Raw genomic sequence first — 19,588 nt, forward strand, 5'->3', positions numbered from 1 at the left:
ACTAATGAATGCTGTCCACATATCTGAAGGCTATCAGTTGGGGCACACTTAATAGTGTACTTGGTTGATATGTGACAGGAGAGGTTTCAGTTTTCATAACAGTGAAAATTGAAACTCCCACATTGCCACTATCTGATTAGTCTAACTTAGTGACATGTGCAATTCTCCGCTACATATAGGCTCATTCTCATCTTCAAAACTATACATACAAGTCACATAATGATAGCCTGAAGGTAGACTGGTTATAGTTTCTTTTATAGCACACAGGCTATCATATCAATTATTAAGCATACACTGAATTTAGGAGGTTCCTGTAATGTACATTATCCAAATGAACGGATTCTAGTAGGGATTTGAATTTGAAACATTCATTATCACGTTCAGGATAACCAATTCTGTTCGAAGTGGGGAACTGCAAGTATTTTGAAAATGTTTCTGGGTAAAAATGATTGAAGTAACCAGTTCTGCTTATGAAACTTTTATACCTGAAATAAGGCATTTCAAATTTGACAAGCTGAATCAGAGACATTCTGTATACCATTGGCTTCTAGTCTGCATCAGCTCAAATGCAGACTGAAAAATTTCTTTCAAATCTCATTAGGTTTCTCATCCTAGCCTAGCTCACAGGAGTGCTGTGAATATACAATGAGATAAAATAATATATATAGGTAGTCTTCGCCCAATGATCATTCATTAGCAATTGGTCAAAGTTGCATGGTGCTGAACAGAATAGTATTTAAGCTCAGTTCTTCAAGTTACAACCATTGCAATGTCATCAAGGACAATTTTCAATTTCTGGGCACTTGGCAGCCCACTCACATTTATGAACAGAGCATGAGCTTCCACTCACCTCCCCCCCCCCGACTATCTCCCCCCCGCTATACCTTTTTGCGGCCCTGCACTGTGCTGCCCCTGCCGCTCCTAGCTAACCTTTGCCACCTTCACACTCTTGCTGTCGACAAGGAGCACCACCCAGCCTGGCTCTTCCTGACGCAGTTGCTGCTCCTTGAGACCTTCCTCTTGAGGCCGTGTGGCGGCCTTCTCAAAGTCATACAGGCCTTCTGAAATCTCATGAGAGGGCCCACATGTAGCCAATAGCTGGCTTGTAAAAGGCCAGGTGGGGGTATTCCTTGACAGCAATGGGAGTTCTCAGTGGCGGTGGAACACAGAGTGGCGTTTGTGCCCTCCTGCCATCAGCAGCATCCACCCCAGTCCAGCACACTTGCACGCCCTCCCATTCCTGGTCCAACTGTGCTTGTACCTTGCCACAGCAGCCAATTACCTGCCCACCACATAACCTGCAAGCTATGCAGGACTTGCTTTGTTGGAAGCCAACAGAAAGTCATTAAGGACATCCTCATTTAACGACCCACCATCTTCATTTAATGGCAGCAACAGGACCACCATCTCTAAGTGATACAGTCACATGACATTGCACTTTACAACTGCATTGCCTAGTGATGGGAATTCTGGCCCCAGTTACTGCTATCAGCCTGTACTGCTTTGAGCTCATGGGGGGGAAGGTGGAATACAAGATAAGAAAACTTGTTGTTGTTGTTAATTGCGAAGTCGTGTCCGACCCATCGCGACCCCATGGACAACATTCCTCCAGGTCTTCCTGTCCTCTACCATCTTCTGGAGTCCATTTAAATTCACACCTACTGCTTCAGTGACTCCATCCAGCCATCTCATTCTCTGTCGTCCCATTCTTCTATTGCCCTCAATCTTTCCCAGCATTAGGCTCTTCTCCAGTGAATCCTTCCTTCTCATTAGGTGGCCAAAGTACTTGAGTTTCAACTTCAGGATCTGGCCTTCTAAAGAGCAGTCGGGGTTGATCTCTTCTAGGACTGACCGGTTTGAACGCCTTGCAGTCCAAGGGACTCGCAGGAGTCTTCTCCAGCACCATAGTTCAAAGGCCTCAATTCTTTTGCGCTCAGCCTTTCTTATGGTCCAACTTTCACAGCCATACATTGCAACTGGGAAAACCATGGCCTGGACTATACGCACTTTTGTTGGCAGGGTGATGTCTCTGCTTTTTAGAATGCTGTCTAGATTTGCCATAGCTTTCCTCCCCAGGAGCAAGCGTCTTTTAATTTCTTGGCTGCAGTCCCCATCTGAGGTGATCTTTGAGCCCAGAAAAATAAAATCTGTCACTACCTCCATTTCTTCCCCATCTATTTGCCAGGAATTGAGAGGGCCGGATGCCATGATTTTGGTTTTCTTAATGTTGAGTTTCAAGCCAACTTTTGCACTCTCCTTCTTCACCCGCATCAAGAGGCTCTTTAGTTCCTCTTCACTTTCTGCCATAAGAAAACTAGGCAATCAGAAAAAAGTTTTTTTTTCTTCTTGCCATATTAATTTAAACTTATGTGAGTGGGAAGCAATCAGACATGTTGCCTCCTCTCCCTTTCGGCCTGGTGGTCTAAATAGCACATGGTTTTGTTAGTCTGCAGGCCTGACTACTATGGGTTGCCATCAAATAATAGCAACGAGAAAACAGAGTGAAAGTGTATGTAATTCGTTTTAATGAGCATCATTGCAAATTATTTTTCTAACAATAGTGGAAGATGAAGCCAGAGAACACTAAGACAAGTGCAGTTCCAGTTTTCAAAACCATGATTTTAATTTGTGGAACTAATGCAAGAAATAGAGCCAATTCCACATACAGTATATTTATTTATTTATTTATGAGACTTATATACCGCTTTAAGTACGAGCACTCTCTAAGCGGTGTAAACCAGTAAGCAATGTGTATATATATATTTACATTGCCCCCAACAATCTGGGTCCTCATTTTACTTACCCCGGAAGGATGGAAGGCTGAGTCAACCTTGAGCCAGTGAGATTTGAACCGCTGACCTGCTGAACACAGTCAGCTAAAGTAGCCTGCAGTACTGCACTCTAACTGCTGCGCCACCTCGGCTCTATCCTATTCCTATCACAGGAATCTTTGACTGAATCATCTGGGTAATTAAAGCAACTTGATCTAGAATTGTAGGAATCTAACTGGTGTCCATCGAATCAGATAGTCAGATTTGTTCTCACTGTACACTGGTTGCCTCAGTAATGAGCAACAATCACAGGTAATCAGTTACCTTTGATTTATAGTCTGTCTAGATTTAAACCCTAGCAATCTGATTTCAATAAATTTTTGATTCATGTGTTCTTTTATAAACTGACCAAGGGATCACATTTACAGTGTTTTTTTCCCTAAGCAAATACTTCCCCAGTAATTAAGACATTTCTGAAAAGATTGTGTGATGTCAGAGGAAAAAAAAATGCTAGGATTAGTGTATTTTATATTTATACAATCCCATGGTATCTTTAAACTCATCTCTAATCAAACATTCTTGCCAAAGAAATCAGTACCTTTAGTAAAAAAATAAATAAATCAACAGCTGTACTACGAACTGAGAAATTTACACACAGAATTATGGCAGAAACAAGCAATGATTTAAAACTGGAGAGCACTTTATGTAATTAAAAGAGGCTGGCTTTGTTATCCACGAAGGCAGCTGGTTCTTGGTGCAGAAGGAAATGGATTATGTAATTTTCCTAGACACCCAGGCAATAAATTAGGAATAGGAAATTACATCATGGACATTTTGGGGCAAAGTGATCCATCAGCAGCAGGTATCATCCAATTTAAACTTGCTTTGCTGAGAACAAGTCAGCAGACCTGAGCACTGCAGGTGCTATGAAAGCATAAGCTAGAATGAATGAGAGAGGCAGGATATTCCCACACTTCAGGGGAGAGAAAATACGTTTGCTTCAGCTCCAGTCTGTTTTCTTTCACCTCCTCCACATTCCAAAAGGGGGCTGTTAACAGATCAGAGACAGGCACCAACACCACTTAGTTCAACTCAGTTCCTAACACCACCACTACCACCAAGAATTTAGCTTGAGTGGCACACACAAGAGGGGGAGGTAATGAGACACACAGTGCAAAGGGTGAGAGATATAAGCCTGATGGATCAGCACACTTTTCTCGCCAAGGTTAACAGCCAGTTCATGAAACATGCTATTTTCCTTATTCTAATTTATTTAAAATAAACTACACTCTGGCAAATTTAATTTAGCAGAATCAAGCAAAAAATATCAACACAAACTGATATATAATGTTTAATGAAGAGAAGGACAAGGGGGGGGGGACATGATAGCAGTGTTCCAATACCTCAGGGGCTGCCACAAAAAAGAGGGAGTCAAGCTATTTTCCAAAGTGCCCGAAGACAGGACAAGAAGCAACGGATGGAAACTAATCAAGGAGAGAAGCAGCCTAGAACTAAGGAGAAACTTCCTGACAGTTAGAACAATTAACCAGTGGAACAATGTGTCTCCAGAAGCGGTGAATGCTCCAACACTGGAAGTTTTTAAGAAGAGACTGGACAGCCATTTGTCCGAAATGGTATAGGGTTTCCTGTCTGAGCAGGGGGTTGGACTAGATGACCTCCAAGATCCCTTCCAACATTATTATTATTATTATTAATATTATTATTGACCAAGAACTCAAATTCATATATACAACAATCATCAAAGCGATTTTCTTCCAGTATGACAATGCAAATATAAAAGCAGCATTATTTGATGGTTTTCCCAGTCCAAAAATGTTGTTCTATGATTCTTGAATTTATATGTGTAGTCAATCCCAAAACATACAAGTAGTCCTTGGATTATGTTCATTTGCTCAAAGTCTGTTAAAAGTGAAGATGGAACTGAAAAAAAATGACTTATGATGGGTCCTCAAAGTTATGGCCATTGCAGTGTTCCTACAGTCACGTGATCAAAATTAGGTCACTTCGTGACTAGCCCACACTTATGACTATTGCAGTATCCTGCGGTCATGTTCTCCAGCCCTGCATTTCAACTTTTCCCGCCCGGCTGTCTCCTCCTCCTCCTCTTTTTTAGGCAGAAGCATGAGGTCATTGCCTAATGACTGTAATCTGGATTGCCAGGACTGCTGTTGCTAAATTGGAAGTTTTGCTGCTGCAGTCATGTCACATTTTACTTAATGATGGCTTCACTTAGCTATGGAAATTCCAGTCCCAATTAGGGTGTTAACCTGAACACTACCTGTATTTAATGTGGACTATCCTATTTAGTGAGGCATGCTGCTGAAGAGTACATAAAAAAAAATTCTACTTCCCATTGCAGGAGTCCCCAAATTTAAGGCCGCAACCCACTAGCGAGCCACCAAAGTGATGAGCAAGTGACGGTTTTGTTTGTGCATGTGCAGGATTTAGGTTGTGCACCCGCAGTCATTCCCTCCCTCTGCTCAAACCGCTGCTGGCAGTTCGCAAAACCAAAAAAGTTGGGGACTCCTGTCCTATTACATATTAAGCTATTTAGTCTCTACTACAGCATTCCTTGAGAGCTTAGCATGGCCTATTTACTTCCATCAAGAACTGCATTTTCTAAAAAACACAACTGGGGACCAAAAAAAATTAAGCCTCATTTTGAAAAGATGATGCAATATCTCCAAATTCAAAAATTAAAATGACAAGAAACACAATTACACAAAAATAAAGGCCAGAGAATAATTTACTGTAACTTTGACATTTAATACCATTACAATACTCTTCTGTTAACACAGAATGTCCTGTAGATAAGAAGGCAGGTTGGCCAAAAAGGGAAAGCTTGTTTTTCCACAAGTTCACAACAACTGCTTTAGCTGGAGAAAAGAAAATGCTCCTGTAGGCAGACTCAGAAAGTTCATGCCAATGGTTGATTGACAGAATGATTTCTACTTCCGCAGTAAGCATGGGTAGTAATGTTTTTAGAACAGGTTGTTAACCTGTAAGTCTGTAAGTAGCCACTGGCTTCCGTTTTATAGACCCAAGTTATTAGGCTAAAATTTGATGGCAAAGTGGCCAATTTTTCAGTATAATTTTTAGCAATGTTCTCAATAAAATGTAAGTCAAAATGCGTGCATTTACCTCACCCCTAAAGCCTATCAATTGTTCAGATTTTGACATCACAAGACACAACCTTTGTGGCCCCTAACAGCCAAAATAAAACTTTTTAAAAAGCCATCTCTTTGACAGTGAGTCGTAAAATGTGGTCAATCTGAAGAAATGAATTAATTCATTTTCATCTGTTTGGAGAACTTTAAAAAAAAAGATTTGGACATCTAACACCTGCATAGTTTTGTTTATTTAGTTGGAATCCTAGCTCCTATACTAGGAAAGTATACAATGGCAAGATTCAATAAATCCTGAGCACGTGCTATATTAAACAATGAGACACAAAAACAAATAAAAACCCCTACAAGAATTCTTACATATTGGAAACAAATAAAAATAATTACAGGAACAAAACAGAACTCTTATGGGTTGCCCTATTTCAAAAGTAGGGATCTCCTTGTGACTGAAAAACTATTTAAAATGGCATCATCAAGGTCAGGAGGTTAGTGTGGTGTTGATAGTGATGGAGTGAATTAGACTAAAATGTTTAGCAATGGGAGGATTTAAGGGGCAAAACAGGAGCATTAAATCCATCTATTCTTGCCATAAACCAATTGTGATTTCAGGCCCAAACCAGCAAGGTCCACAAATGTTCAGCAACCACAGGGAAGTTCAACAGAACCAACAGGAATGCATTCCCCTATCTATCCAATAGCAATCATGTATACTGTATGACTGATCGGGGATTCTTCTGGACCAAAACCAGCTGTAAAACAAGCTTAAATTCAATTCAAATAAACTGTATCATCAATTAACTAGAGAGAAGGAATCTGTTTTCCCATTTGGATTTTAGCCTCTGTAGGGGTGAGGAACATTCAGTATCTATTCTATGACGTTGATTGACGCTTCCTAAATTTCTGATCACTACATTTGATGTCAGAAACAAGAACTAATCCATGCTGAATTTTCAGTAGCCCAAGAATAATGAGATGTAATTACTGTAAATGCTGGCGTATAAGACGACTTCCGCGAGTGCTGAAATCGGCGCCAAAGACGGGGGTCGTCTTATACACCGAGTTGTCTTATACGCCGGAAATACTGGTAGTTTCCGGCGTATAAGACAACGTTCTAGGAATGCGGCCCGGCTATAAAGACGGGGGTTGTCTTATACGCCGGGTCGCCTAATATGCCGGCATATACGGTAGTAACATTTGGAGACTCTGAGGTTTCCAACTCCTGAGTTTAAAAGTTCAGCAAAATTGAACCTATATATTCACTGAACCACAGCAGCAGCAGCAGATCAGAACCAAACTCAACTACAATTTTCTGGCTAGCATAAAAATAACAGATCCAAAAACTATTCAAACGGAACCAGAATTCATCATCAAGAAATCCAAATATGCGTTAATTGTAACTTTCAAAGTCTTTTCAAATATTGGAGTCTTAGAATGGACAGATGGATGAATGGATAGAGGAAGAAGGAGAGAGAAAAAACCCAAACTGTTCAGGGAAATTCTGATGTCACTGATTGTAAACCAATCCAATTGTTAAGAATGGCAGGAAAGAACCTCTTGAAGACACCCTCTGTGACACAGACTCATTTTTTTTCTGGTATGTGCAATAGGACCAGTTCCTTCATTGCTCCCAGAATGTAATCTTTGAATTCCACACTCTCAACACTCAGAAAATCCCTAAAAATCCATCTTTTTTACTTACCATGCTTTTAACTATTAGATTATTTTAATATTATTGTATTATTCATTTTACTTTTTATAGTCTACTTTTTTTAAAAACCTGAGTGTTTGCCAGGGAAAAAAGTAAGGCTATAAATCAAGTACATTAATATTTCCTAACTTTAGCTAATCAAGAAGAGAAATGTTAGATGTTGGGACTTAGATAGAATATCTTTCATTATGCTGAATGAGAAAGGATTCTGAACTCACTGCTGACTTCTAAAATAAAGTGAGAGGGAGGGGCAAGATGAACAGTAAGAAACACAAAACTTTCAATATAGGCATAGCTCATAGAACAAAATAAGCAATTTTTTTTCCTTGGACACTATATCCCATTATGATTTGCATAAAAAGAACTCCCAACAATTTTTCAAAGGATTGGCAAAAATTACCCACACATAAGAACTATTAATGCATCCGGACTATAAATCAGTGAAAATGACTGAACACAAATACAAACAATTGATTTGTTACTTTAGATTAGTATGGTACCCAGTATTGACAATAAGCTGAGGATATATGGGCAAACCTTATAAGAAAATATGCCATAAGCAGCATTTTCTTAATGTGAGCTGGCAGAAGCACATGAAAGAACAGCAAATGAAAGATGTCAACCCTATAAGAGAACCATGTTACCTATGGTGGCAAAAAGTCAGAAGGTATCTGAAAGCTTATGCCTCTTAATAAAATTTGTTAGTGAGAAAAAGAATTACCAGACTCTTCCAAAAAATGTTAAATTAACATTTGCCAAATTTGAGCACTCTACATATATGTTGGATATTTCCAACTGGCATGATTAAGAGCAGCCTCTAAAGCAGGGCTTTTCAACCGGTGGAACACGTACCACCAGTGGTACTTTGGCATGTATAGCAGGAGAGGGGAATGAGCTGAAGCGACCCAAGCCTGAGGGAGAGGCAGCTGGAGCTGCAGGACTGTCGGGGCTTGGCAGAAGCCCCAAGATCGCCACAGGGCTCCAGATGATTGGCACTTCCAGAAGCAGCATGGAGCTGGAGGTGAACTGAAGAAAAAAAAAAAGGGGGGGGATGAGAGGATATAAAAGGAGGTGGTTTTGGTGGGAAAGGGGGAAAAAAGACAACAGGAAAAAAGAAGGGGACGGAGAAGAAGCTGTGGAAGGAGAGCTCAGCAGGAAGGGAGGAAAAAGAGACAGGGAAGAAGCAGCAGCTGTTACTAGAAGAAAAGGACCCCTAGTTTGTTTTCTCCAGCCAGGAGAATGCAATCAGCACTGATGAAATGAAAAGCCAGGAGACAAGCATGTCAGAAAGGAGGTTGGCTTATTTCAGAAGCCAGTGGGTTCCTGGTCAGCTGGCAGCTTGAATGGATTACCATAAGGATTTTTATACAGTTTTTACAGCATTTTGTAATTCAGAGGCTCGGTTTGTGTGCTTTGGTTAATGGAATATTTTAGTCTGCTTCACAAAGGCTAGCAATGAGTCCAAAGTGTTGGCTTCCATAGGTTTAATCCCTTTAAACAAATGTAATTTGTTTTACCCCCTTATCTTGAGTCTGTCTATGGCTTTTAGCAAGTTTTCTTTGTAGGCAAACAGGCTTAATTTAGGCTCAGGTTGCTACACTGTTTAAAACTGAGACATACCTGAGGCAGCTTAAAGAGAAAAAAAAAAAACCCTGGAGTTTAGTGTTTCTTTATTCTGGGAGGCTTTTGTGAGCCTTTCTTGCTTTGCGCTTCACTCCTGTGTCTTTAAGGGTACAGTGAAGGGACTGGTGTGTGTGTATGTGCATTCTTACTACACTGTGGAAGGAGAGCTCATAAGGCAGAGAGGAAGAAGAGGAGAGGGAGAGAGGAAGAAGGGCCGACCAGCCAGCTGGTACATATTAATAAATATGGATAAATTCATCATACATTTGTCAGTGCAAAGGGAAAGTGATTCAGCAAAGGAACTGCCACAGAAGAAATTAAAACTGGTACCTTTTTTCCTTTTTTCCTAGTTTGTAACATTTTATTAAATTAGAAAATAAAATATAAAAATACAAAAGCAAATAGTAGGACACAGTGGGGAGGAAAAAAAGGGGGGGTAAAGTGAGGAGGAGAATGGAAAAAGAACAGACTTCCTCTGTTGCAGTAGAAGGAAGCATTAACACTGAACCTCAACTTTTTACTTTTCCATATTATAAACTAGCCATTTCTGGAACAACAAACGAATCTAATCAGTAAAACCCAAAATCCCTCCCTTTTTTTTTAATCATCAAGTTTTTGACACCTTGCTAAGCACTGGTGGTACTCAAATATTGTCATGTCCTAAAAGTGGTACAATCTGTGAAAAGGTTGAAAAGCCCTGCTCTAAAGTAACAGTACCGATAAATTGTTTTAGCATAAAAAACAAATTTATAACACACTATATAACACATACATCATAAATTCCTGTTAACATGATTTAATCTACTATATGATCATATCAAAAAAAATACTATGATACTCACAGCCACTTGTGCTGAATCCATGAATCGTAGACCAAAGTAATCATTTTCAATAAGGTCCAGATGGTACATTATCTGCTCAAACAGATGTTGTCCTTTGGCTTTTTTCTGACATTACAAGAGGAATCAAGTTAGGAAGATACATCTTAGTTACATATTAACTCTACTTCTGAGGCCAGAAGCCGCAAAGAAGTACTCCAGGTCTCTTGACACTACAGCTACAAAACAAATTTTGCTGAAAAACAATTCCAGAGACCAAAAAAAAAAAAAAAGCAGTGAACAAACACACTGACTATTCTGATAATGATTCGTTGAGATGTTTATTCCACCTTTCCTGTAGGGCAGACATGTCAAACTCGCAACATCACATTACGTCACACGATGTATTGGAACTTTCCCCCTCATTGCTGGCAATGGGGTGGGCGCGGTTTCCCCGTAACACGTCCGGCCTGTGGACCGGCAGTTTGACATCCCTGTTGTAGGGGTACAAGATGGCATGCGTAACATGCCTTCTTCCAGTTTTTCCCCTATAACAATAATCCTGTGAGGTGCATTGGGCTGAGAAAGCATGATCCAGTGTGGGTAAAAAACAGTCATGGGAGGAATTCCAAGAATGCTCTTTATTACAGAGTAACAGAATCTTGAAAAGCCCTCAGGTTTTCGCTCTGCCCCATTTGGGGTTATTCTGATTTTCTTCTCCCATACTTTCCTCTTTCTCAGGACTGAGCAACCTTTTCTGAAAAGTTCCCCTTTCCCCTGTTCACTCATTCCTTCCCAGCTCCCAAAGCCAGGTTGTCATCCCCTTTACAGCCAGTGAATTTGCATGGCGTTTTCAACTGTGAGGAAAGTTAAATATTCAAATATAAGAGGTGAACGCAGGGACAAAAAGATGTGCAGACTTCAGCTTGTTTCTTACCCCACAGGAGACAAAAATGTTCACCTTCCCATATTATAAATTAGAACAAGACTAATGGAGAGTGACAAAAATAATCCAAAAAACTGAGGACCTGTCCTATGAGAACAGGCTGAAGAATGAAAGAACAGTCTTTGGAAAAGGAGACTGAGGAGACACACGGTATCCATATTCAGGTATCTAACAATATTCCCCCATGGAAGATGACAAACTTCCATTCCATATAAACTAGGACCAAAACAACAGGTAGGAGTTGTACTTATCTAGATTTCATTTGAAATGTATAGATAAACTTTCTGATGATAAGATCTTTCTAACAAAAGGAAATATCTATGCAGATCATGGGTTCTGTCTCCAGGGATTTTTTTTTAAATGATGTAATTGATAATAATATGTACGTCTTTGATAATTTGAATACTGGAATCCTAGGTATGGACATTTAAAGTCAATAAGATAAAAATAATGAACTCTGGGATGTAAGGCAAAAGCTTTTTTTATTGCTAAGCTTTTGTTAATAACCTGTTAACATCATCAGAGCAAAGGGCTAAATGATAAGGGAGCATGTGCATAAATTTACATAACAGTTAAAAAACGGTTACAGTGTGGCATGTGCACATAGCGTGCTTAAGAAGCTTGTTCACAAAAACCACATTGATAACAGCAGCTATACAGTAGTCAGTCCGCAGACAAGATTCAAAAGTTGCGCCTATCAGCTGTTTGGCAACGACGGGGCTTAGGCTCTTTCTTGTCATGAAATTGTGCATTTCATTCCTAACCATAACAAGAACTTCAGCGTTAAACAAACTACTCAAGAACCTTCATTCTATTTCAGAATGCATATATGCTAGGATCTAGGTAAAATAATTAGGAAATTAAAAAATTCTAAAAGTGATTATCCAAACTATTTTTTATTTTAAGTTCCAATAACAATTATACTATCTAGTATTTCTGTAGTAATCAAATATTTCAATCAACAATCCCATCTCAAATGTAGTTCAAGTTTTACAATATTCAGCATTTACGGTATGTAGTTATTCCTAAACCATTTGTTACTAATTGTTTTTATTCCAGGAATCCTGCATCCCTAAAGTATCTGATATTGAAAGTTTCTCTGCAAGAATTCAGCTTCTTTTCTTATTATATTAGAAAATCCAGAATAAGCCCTTTTGTGCCATACAATGATTTTTTTTACTTAAATTGCAAAATTCAATTCAAGTTGCAAAATTTTAAAAGTAGTTCCTTGAAATATTTCCATTGTTACAATTTATGAATAGTATACATTTTGAATAATTTTAAAACTTAAATACCAATTATGTACTTTTTATAAAATCCAGCAAGTGACCTTCTGAAACACAATTACTACTGTTCTCTCAATGGAAGAAAAATATCACCAAATATCAATTTAGATACAGAGAAAATCAGAACAAATCTCTGTTATAGGAAATTTTGAATGCCCCTAAGCAGTTACCAGAAGTTGTCAACCTAAATTCCTGCTTGCTTTTTTCCCTTACCCAACATTCATAAAAGGTTAAAGAGTTTAAAATGCACACAATACCGAAGCTTTAAATACATCTCCACTCACAGAATGTTGAGGCAATTCATACTGAGAAAAGGCTGCTTGTTTTAAAAATAAAAATAAAATAAGGAGTAATTCATAAAGTCTGCATTTGTCACAAGTCTGAATAAAGCCATTTCATTGCAAAGGGCATATTTTCCCAGCAATCTTGCTAATCCCACAAGATACTCCTTTTTTCCCCTTCTCAAGCAATATCTCTTCCATAAATGAAAAAGATACAGACTTTTTGCAGATTCATATGATGTGCCAGTTACTATCTTCACCATGTAGGAGGGATCTTCAGATTATGATCTTCATACAGTTATTCCTACTTGGTCACCCTGCATAAAGACTACATCCATTCTATATATGGATGCCCCTGAAGAACACCCAGAAGCTAGAGCTGATCCAAAATTCAACAGCATGAGTTTACCTCATTTTGCCTATGTAACACTATGTAAACTGCATTGGCTAGAATTTAAAGTAAACCCTTCATGGCTTAGGACCTAGATACCCAAGGAACTACCTCTCTCCAGTTGTTTCTGCCCATCCTGTAAGATCTAGAACAGGGGTTCTCAACCTTGGCAACTTTAAGACTTGTGACTTCAACTCCCAGAATTCCTCAGCCAGCAAAGCTGGCTGAGGAATTCTGGAAATTGAAGTCCACAAGTCCACAAGTCTTAAAGTTGCCAAGGTTGAGAACCCCTGATCTAGAAGGGTTAGCTTGCTCCATCAACTGAGAAGTAAAATCTGTAGGTCCTTATAGATGAATCTTCTCCGAGACCACACCTGCCCTCTGCACCAGAATTCCTCCTGAAGTCTGCACGGCCCCAAACTTTTTGTGTTTTCATAATGCCCTTAGAACATGGCTTTTTTGGCAAATCTTCAGCCCAATGGTTTGTGATCCCACTGATAGATGTACGTTTTAATATGTCTGGTAACTTATGCTGTTTTCCCTAGTAATGTTAGTAACATTACTATTATTTGTTATGAATAGTTTTTTCTGTTACTTGTTTTAACTCTTAAATGTGCACATTTTGTAAGCTTTTGGGTTACTGCTGTGACTGAGGCAATACATTGAAAAAAACATTTTTTCAATGAAGTACAACATATTTCATGAGATACTATGAAGAAGGAACTCTCTTTAATTTTTAAAAAGATGTATCTTAATAATAATAGATGTCAACAGAACTCTATTTCGGCAAAATAGAAAGACATTGTCTTAAACTACTGACTTTTGACCTAATTAGTTACTTAATTTATACGTTCAACTTCATTTAATTTCTTGGCCTTAGGACTTTAGTATTTGATCTACAATGACAGTAAAGAATGAAGCAAATGTAATTGTTTACCAATACAGAGAGTGGAATAAAAATTCATCCATTTCTAGATTAATATATTTAGGTTTCAAAAATTTTGGTCCGGCCAGAAAAAGTCTAAACAGCAGTTAAATATTTCAATCTACTATTAAGTAGATTAAATTAAATCTACTATTTTTCAAAAAAAGAATTCTTTTGTTGTTTTAGAAATAGGACTTGTGCATTTTATCTTTTCCAGTTATCAGTATTGCTCAAAAAGAAATAAGACAAAACCTCATATATAATTCTTTTCATCTTTAACTGAATTATAAATCAGCCAGAGACAGGGCATTTAGCTAAAAAAGTTGAGCTCTGGTTAATTGGGCTAAACAACATGGGAATGCAAGGGTGTTGGCTAGACAGGAAAGTTGAAAAAAGTATCCCCAAATCATACAAATCACTGCCAAGAGAAGTTCACAGATTCATTCATGAAGACTCCAGGAGTCAGATTTAACTCATACAAATCTTTTTCTTTTACAAAGCACTCGTGAGGCTTCTGGAAAAAAAAACACACAGAAAGCCAAAACCTTGTCAAAACAGCTTTCTTTCTTTGACTGCTGTTTAATCTGAAACACACTGGAAGAAAAATATTCTCACACAACTCAAATCTGCTTTGGAGAGTTCCCAACCTTCTCTAGAAGATTTGGAAAACATGCAAGGGGCTACAGGGAAAGAGAGTCCATTCCCTCAGTAGTTTTTGTTCCTAGCACTTTTTCTAATAATCCTTGTTGGAAGACCTATGACCAACATCTTTAAAGAATCTTTTAACACAGGGGTCCCCAACCCCCGGTCTATGGACCGGTACCAGGCCGCGGCATGCCAGCAACCAGTCCGCACAAACAAGCAAAGCCCCATCTGTAGGATGCAGGCAGTACACAAAACCACGCACACTCCGCTCCGCGGAAAACGGAACTGGTTCCTGGTGCCCAAAAGGTTGGGGACCTCTGCTTTAAAGAACCTTTTACCATACCACTACCCATTAGTAATTTTTGCATTCTTGACTAAATCACATGAACACAATGTATTCTATTCAACTGAGAGACAAAGGAGAAGATATTTTCTCAAACATTTGCCAAGATTCTTGATAAAACAAATTAAAATGTATCCTACCGGTAAGTCCACACTGACATCAGTTCCATCCAGCAAAGAGACCCTGCATGTAATTATAGATTTCTCATCTCCAGCTGCAGGGATGTGAGTTGCAGCTCGCTGAGCTTCTCTTAGCCGCTCTTTCTCAGCATGCTTATGCATAGACCTGCGTCCAAGTGTTCGGCGAAAGAAACTTAACATTGTTCCTAAACAGACCAGAAAAAGAAGCTGTGAAAGTTCCAAGAGAAATCAAGACTTCACTGTTTCTCGCTAAAGCAGATACATATTTACATTTCACAAAGTTTCTAAATGTGTCTGTGCTACGGAAAAACCTTTGCAAAACAGGTATACATAAAATAATGTTATATCCAGTGGTGGGATTCAGCCAGTTTGCACCACTTTGGCAGAACCGGTAGCTAATTTTTTGTTGCCCAGGCCCAGAACGGACTCCCGGAAGTGGCATCCACAAAGAGAACCGGTTGTTCACATATTTGAACCCCATCACTGGTTACATCCCTGCTATGAGTACCAAGGGCCTTATGACTATCAGAAGGTTGAATTGTAGAAACCAAGTAGAATAAAGTATCACAAGACTTCAGAATCTAGCTTGGTAATATCCTTCTCAATCTGTAAGAGTTCCAGGCAATTTACAGATGTTAAAAACATAAAATAATAAACAATACAAAGTTCCCTTAAAGCATTAGACTAGCATAGGCACCAAAGCTACACAGCTAATACCCAAAGGCAAAACTAAGTTTTCACCAGATTCTGGAAAACCATGCAACTGGAGGCCTTTCTTGCCTAGGAAGCAAGCTGTTCCAAAGGGGGGAGTTCCCATAGAGAATTCCTATTGTTAGGTCTGTTTCTACCACACCTCCCTATAAGCCTTGCCTAGTTGGATGTGGATGGGCAAAATCTATCTGGGGAATGAAGGCTATTAGATACCCTGGCCCTGAGGCACATAGGACTGTAAAAGTAATGACCGACCACATCTTGAATTAGAACTACACCAGTAATCAGTGAAGCACTGATAGCAACAGTGCAACATGGTAGATCAATGGCTGAGTTAGGCACATATGCTGAGACATCCGGGATCAGGTGAAGTTTCTAGCTGGTCTATAGGGGCAGACTCATCTGGGACAAATTCTAGTTATCTAATCAAGAGATAAGAGCACACATGACCATCTTCAGAGCATCCTGTTCCAGGGTAAGGCTGTAACTAAAACACTAGCCATAGCTTTTACTCTTCTTTAAGCAGGGCTGCAAGTCCTAGGAGACTATCCACTTAGGAAACTGCTCTTCCTGGGAAAGTGCAACCTCCTTAAGAATTAAAAATGGCGCAGGATTGGAATCAGTTGGCTTTTAAATTAACACCCATTCCACTTTGTTTGGACTGAGTCTGAATCTCTTTTTTCACAATCAGAATTTCAATTGCATCTCCAAATGAGCCTTAGGTGGAAATGTACAACTATCACCCCAAAATGATGAATGACTTCTCCCAAAACTTTTGTGTAGGTATTAAAAAGGATAGTGGAAAACATAAAACCTTAGGAAACCTCTTAACAATCACCCATGGGCCCATCTCTCCTTTAACCACAACTGGGTCAATAAAACAGTACTCAAAAATCTCAACCTCTGCAGACAGTACAGAAGGAAATAGCATTATGTGGACAGCTTTGAAAACCACTGGAATATCTAGGACAAGATTGATTGGGCTCTCTCCATTCAAGTCACAGGGTCACCCATGAGAGGGACTAATGCCCCTCCTATCCCTGTGCCTAGGCATAGGTATATCCTATGCCTGAAGACTCCCATGAATTCGGATAATCCGTACTGTCTCCCACAACCCCCAGATTTTTGTAAGTACGAATCAACCACTTTTAAAACCACTTCCCATCTATCTAAATAGTTCATGGTTACAGTATGTATATTCATATTAAAAGTAAGAAGACTAAAGTCATTCTTATTATCTCCATCCCTTGGACAGGCGAGCATGACAGGATAGTGTTTCCCAATTAGAATCAGCTGTACTATATTGAATAAAAACAATATTTTGTCAGCTAATAATGCAATTATCAACCTATATTCAATAATTATTTAAAAGCACTTTGGGGTTCACACATTATTAGATCCAGGGACCAAGTAGCAACAGAAGCCTTTCTACTCACTTTCCTATTATAACAAATTGGAAGACAGTCACGCATAAATTCTGGTATTACGCAAAATGATGATCTTGACTACAGATAAAGACTTTTTTGAACTAGAATAGGGGAACCAGCCTACTCACATATAATACATATTAAGAGCATTCCTGGAGTTTCTATACCCTGCATGACTCATAGTTGAACCCAAATGATGGCAGACGTTTTATCTTCCACCACCACTTCAGAGAATAAACTGGCATAAATATCTTCTACTTTGTTTGCCTGGACTTGCCTTCACATGTTGTCCTTGTAAAAGCCTGAAATTCTTCAAAGGTCAAGTTAGCACAACTGGGAGATTTAAATTTTAATCTTCAGCTATACTTTGTATAATTAAAACCTTAAACATGTCAATATAATAGTTTCTGCTCTCATTAACAATGGTTAATTCAAACCTGATTTGTTTTTTAAACAACTCCAGACCCTAACTTTAAAAAATTATGAGTATGCAATTTAAATGTATTGCGCTTTAGTAGGTTGGTTTAGCTATATGATATTGGTTACTTTAACTATGAGTCTGTGAGATACAGAATCTTTATAAATCTTTTATTCCAGGTTTTTTTTTAACATGTGAGGTGGGATTGAACCTGGACCTTGTATACAAACCAGTTTCACACAAGATAGCACCATATAAGCATCAGATCTATTTTCTACAAGGCTATTGTTTAAGGTTACAGAAAAGCTGCATGTTACTGGGCTGGGAACCTGGGAGATGGTGTTATGAATTTTGTCTCCTTGCTTAATTAAATAATTTCAGTTAGTATGCCTTCTCCAAACAATCATTTACAGGTCCAGGAAAGGACTAATTTCATAGTCTGAGAACTAAGTTGGAGCAAGTAGAAATCTTGGCTATGGTAAAGGGAAAATATTCATAGGAAAAAGGGTGGGTAGTTTCTGGATGAGAATAGATTGCACACCCTTACACATACATTAAGAAATAAGGCAGAGAGGGGGTGCGTAGCAGGTGTATATGCATATGGAAGAGTTACTTATTTGGTAAACGATACAAAAATATTCATTATGTACAATAGACAGTAGACAAAAACAGGAAAGAGTATTTGCTCATTTTGCTTTAAATTGTCTCAAGAGTATTGAATTTATAGTGATTTTTCTAACCACATAACATTTTGTTCTAATATGGTACCACTATAATTTCTTCCCTTTCTACAGTTTCAAACAAGTTATGGACTTATTTCATTATCTGTAGGAAATTTCATGATGAGATAACAACACAGTTAGGAAAATAAAACAGGAGAATCATTATATACAGAATGAACTTACACCATTCCACCAAGATACAAGTGGGAATTGCATTAGAACCCAATTTTAGAACAGGTTAACAAAATAATATCTGAGCTAAATACTTAAAATACCCTCATCATAATTTACTAAACAGATCAAGTTCATTCATACCTATGAGGAACAAGGACTTCCATCAAAATCTGGGAAAATGAAGATTTAGCTAACCTTGTCCACCGTTAAAAGAAGGGATTTAAAAAATAACACATAGGTGCCATGGAAATATGGAAACAGATGGGGAGGGACAAAAAATGCAAGTACTTCCTCTTTTCCATATTGGCCGGATTTCGGAAGAAATGGGAAATTTACAAGGACTGAGCAGAGAATCTTCAGACTTTTCACAACAAAACCGAGACTGACTCCAGGGCAGCGGGAGATGACTACCACCCTCATGGGTGAAAATTATCAAGGCGTTTGAGGCAGAAAACAACGGCCTTTAATCCCCTATTTTAAAACCACTTTTTATTCCTGCCTGATGCACTTTGGACTCACTTCACTTCCCACTTAAGCGCGCTTTTGTCACAGTAAGCGCGACACCTTTGGGGTCGCTCGATAGGAGCAACCGGATAGATCCGGGGAGTAGGGTGGGGAGGAAAGGTTTCCACGGCCATCTGAGCAAGGCATAACGCGCGTGTCTGTGGGGTGGTGGGAGGTGGCCACCCCCGAGGCATCCAAGAAGGCTGAAGAGGTACCGACCCCACCCCGCCCGCCCAGGGATCGACAGGCACCCAACCTCTCAGGCCACAGATAAGAAGGAGGAAGACGAAACTTCGATCTCTGGGGAGTTTCGAAAGCCTCTCAGAGCGACAAAGGGAAAGGACGGAGGAAGCAAAGGAAAGAAGCAACAGCCTGGTTGCGGTTCTTCGGGAAACTTCACCTTGTTTTTACGGAAAACAAAACAAAACCACCCCATGTCCTCCCCAACTTACCGGGCCAGCCGCCTTCGCTTCCAAAGGCGCTCCACCGCGACCCGGCCGCCGGCGCTGGGAGCAGCTCTGGCGGGATCAGATCCCGGTGGCGACGAGGAAAGGGACGAGGGGCGGAGGCAAATGGCCGCCGAGTGAGACTAGGGAGCCGCCTCTTTCC

At 39.4% G+C, this 19,588-nt stretch overlaps 1 protein-coding gene across 1 annotated transcript in view; it reads right to left on the bottom strand.

Moving 5' to 3' along the window:
- EPB41L5 (erythrocyte membrane protein band 4.1 like 5) overlaps window positions 1-19,588 on the bottom strand; it is a 75,626-nt gene extending 56,038 nt beyond the window's left edge. Inside the window, exons 1-3 of the mRNA XM_039319359.1 lie at window positions 19,432-19,588; window positions 15,024-15,208; window positions 10,091-10,195 (exon numbers count right to left, since the gene is read on the bottom strand). Coding sequence (XP_039175293.1) covers window positions 10,091-10,195; window positions 15,024-15,203 — 285 coding nt within the window. The 5' untranslated portion in view covers window positions 15,204-15,208; window positions 19,432-19,588. The remainder of the gene's footprint in view (window positions 1-10,090; window positions 10,196-15,023; window positions 15,209-19,431) is intronic.

This window comes from Crotalus tigris, unplaced genomic scaffold, assembly GCF_016545835.1.
Source record: "Crotalus tigris isolate CLP2741 ecotype Arizona unplaced genomic scaffold, ASM1654583v1 scf7180000023579.1091882, whole genome shotgun sequence".
NCBI classification, from domain to species: domain Eukaryota; kingdom Metazoa; phylum Chordata; class Lepidosauria; order Squamata; family Viperidae; genus Crotalus; species Crotalus tigris.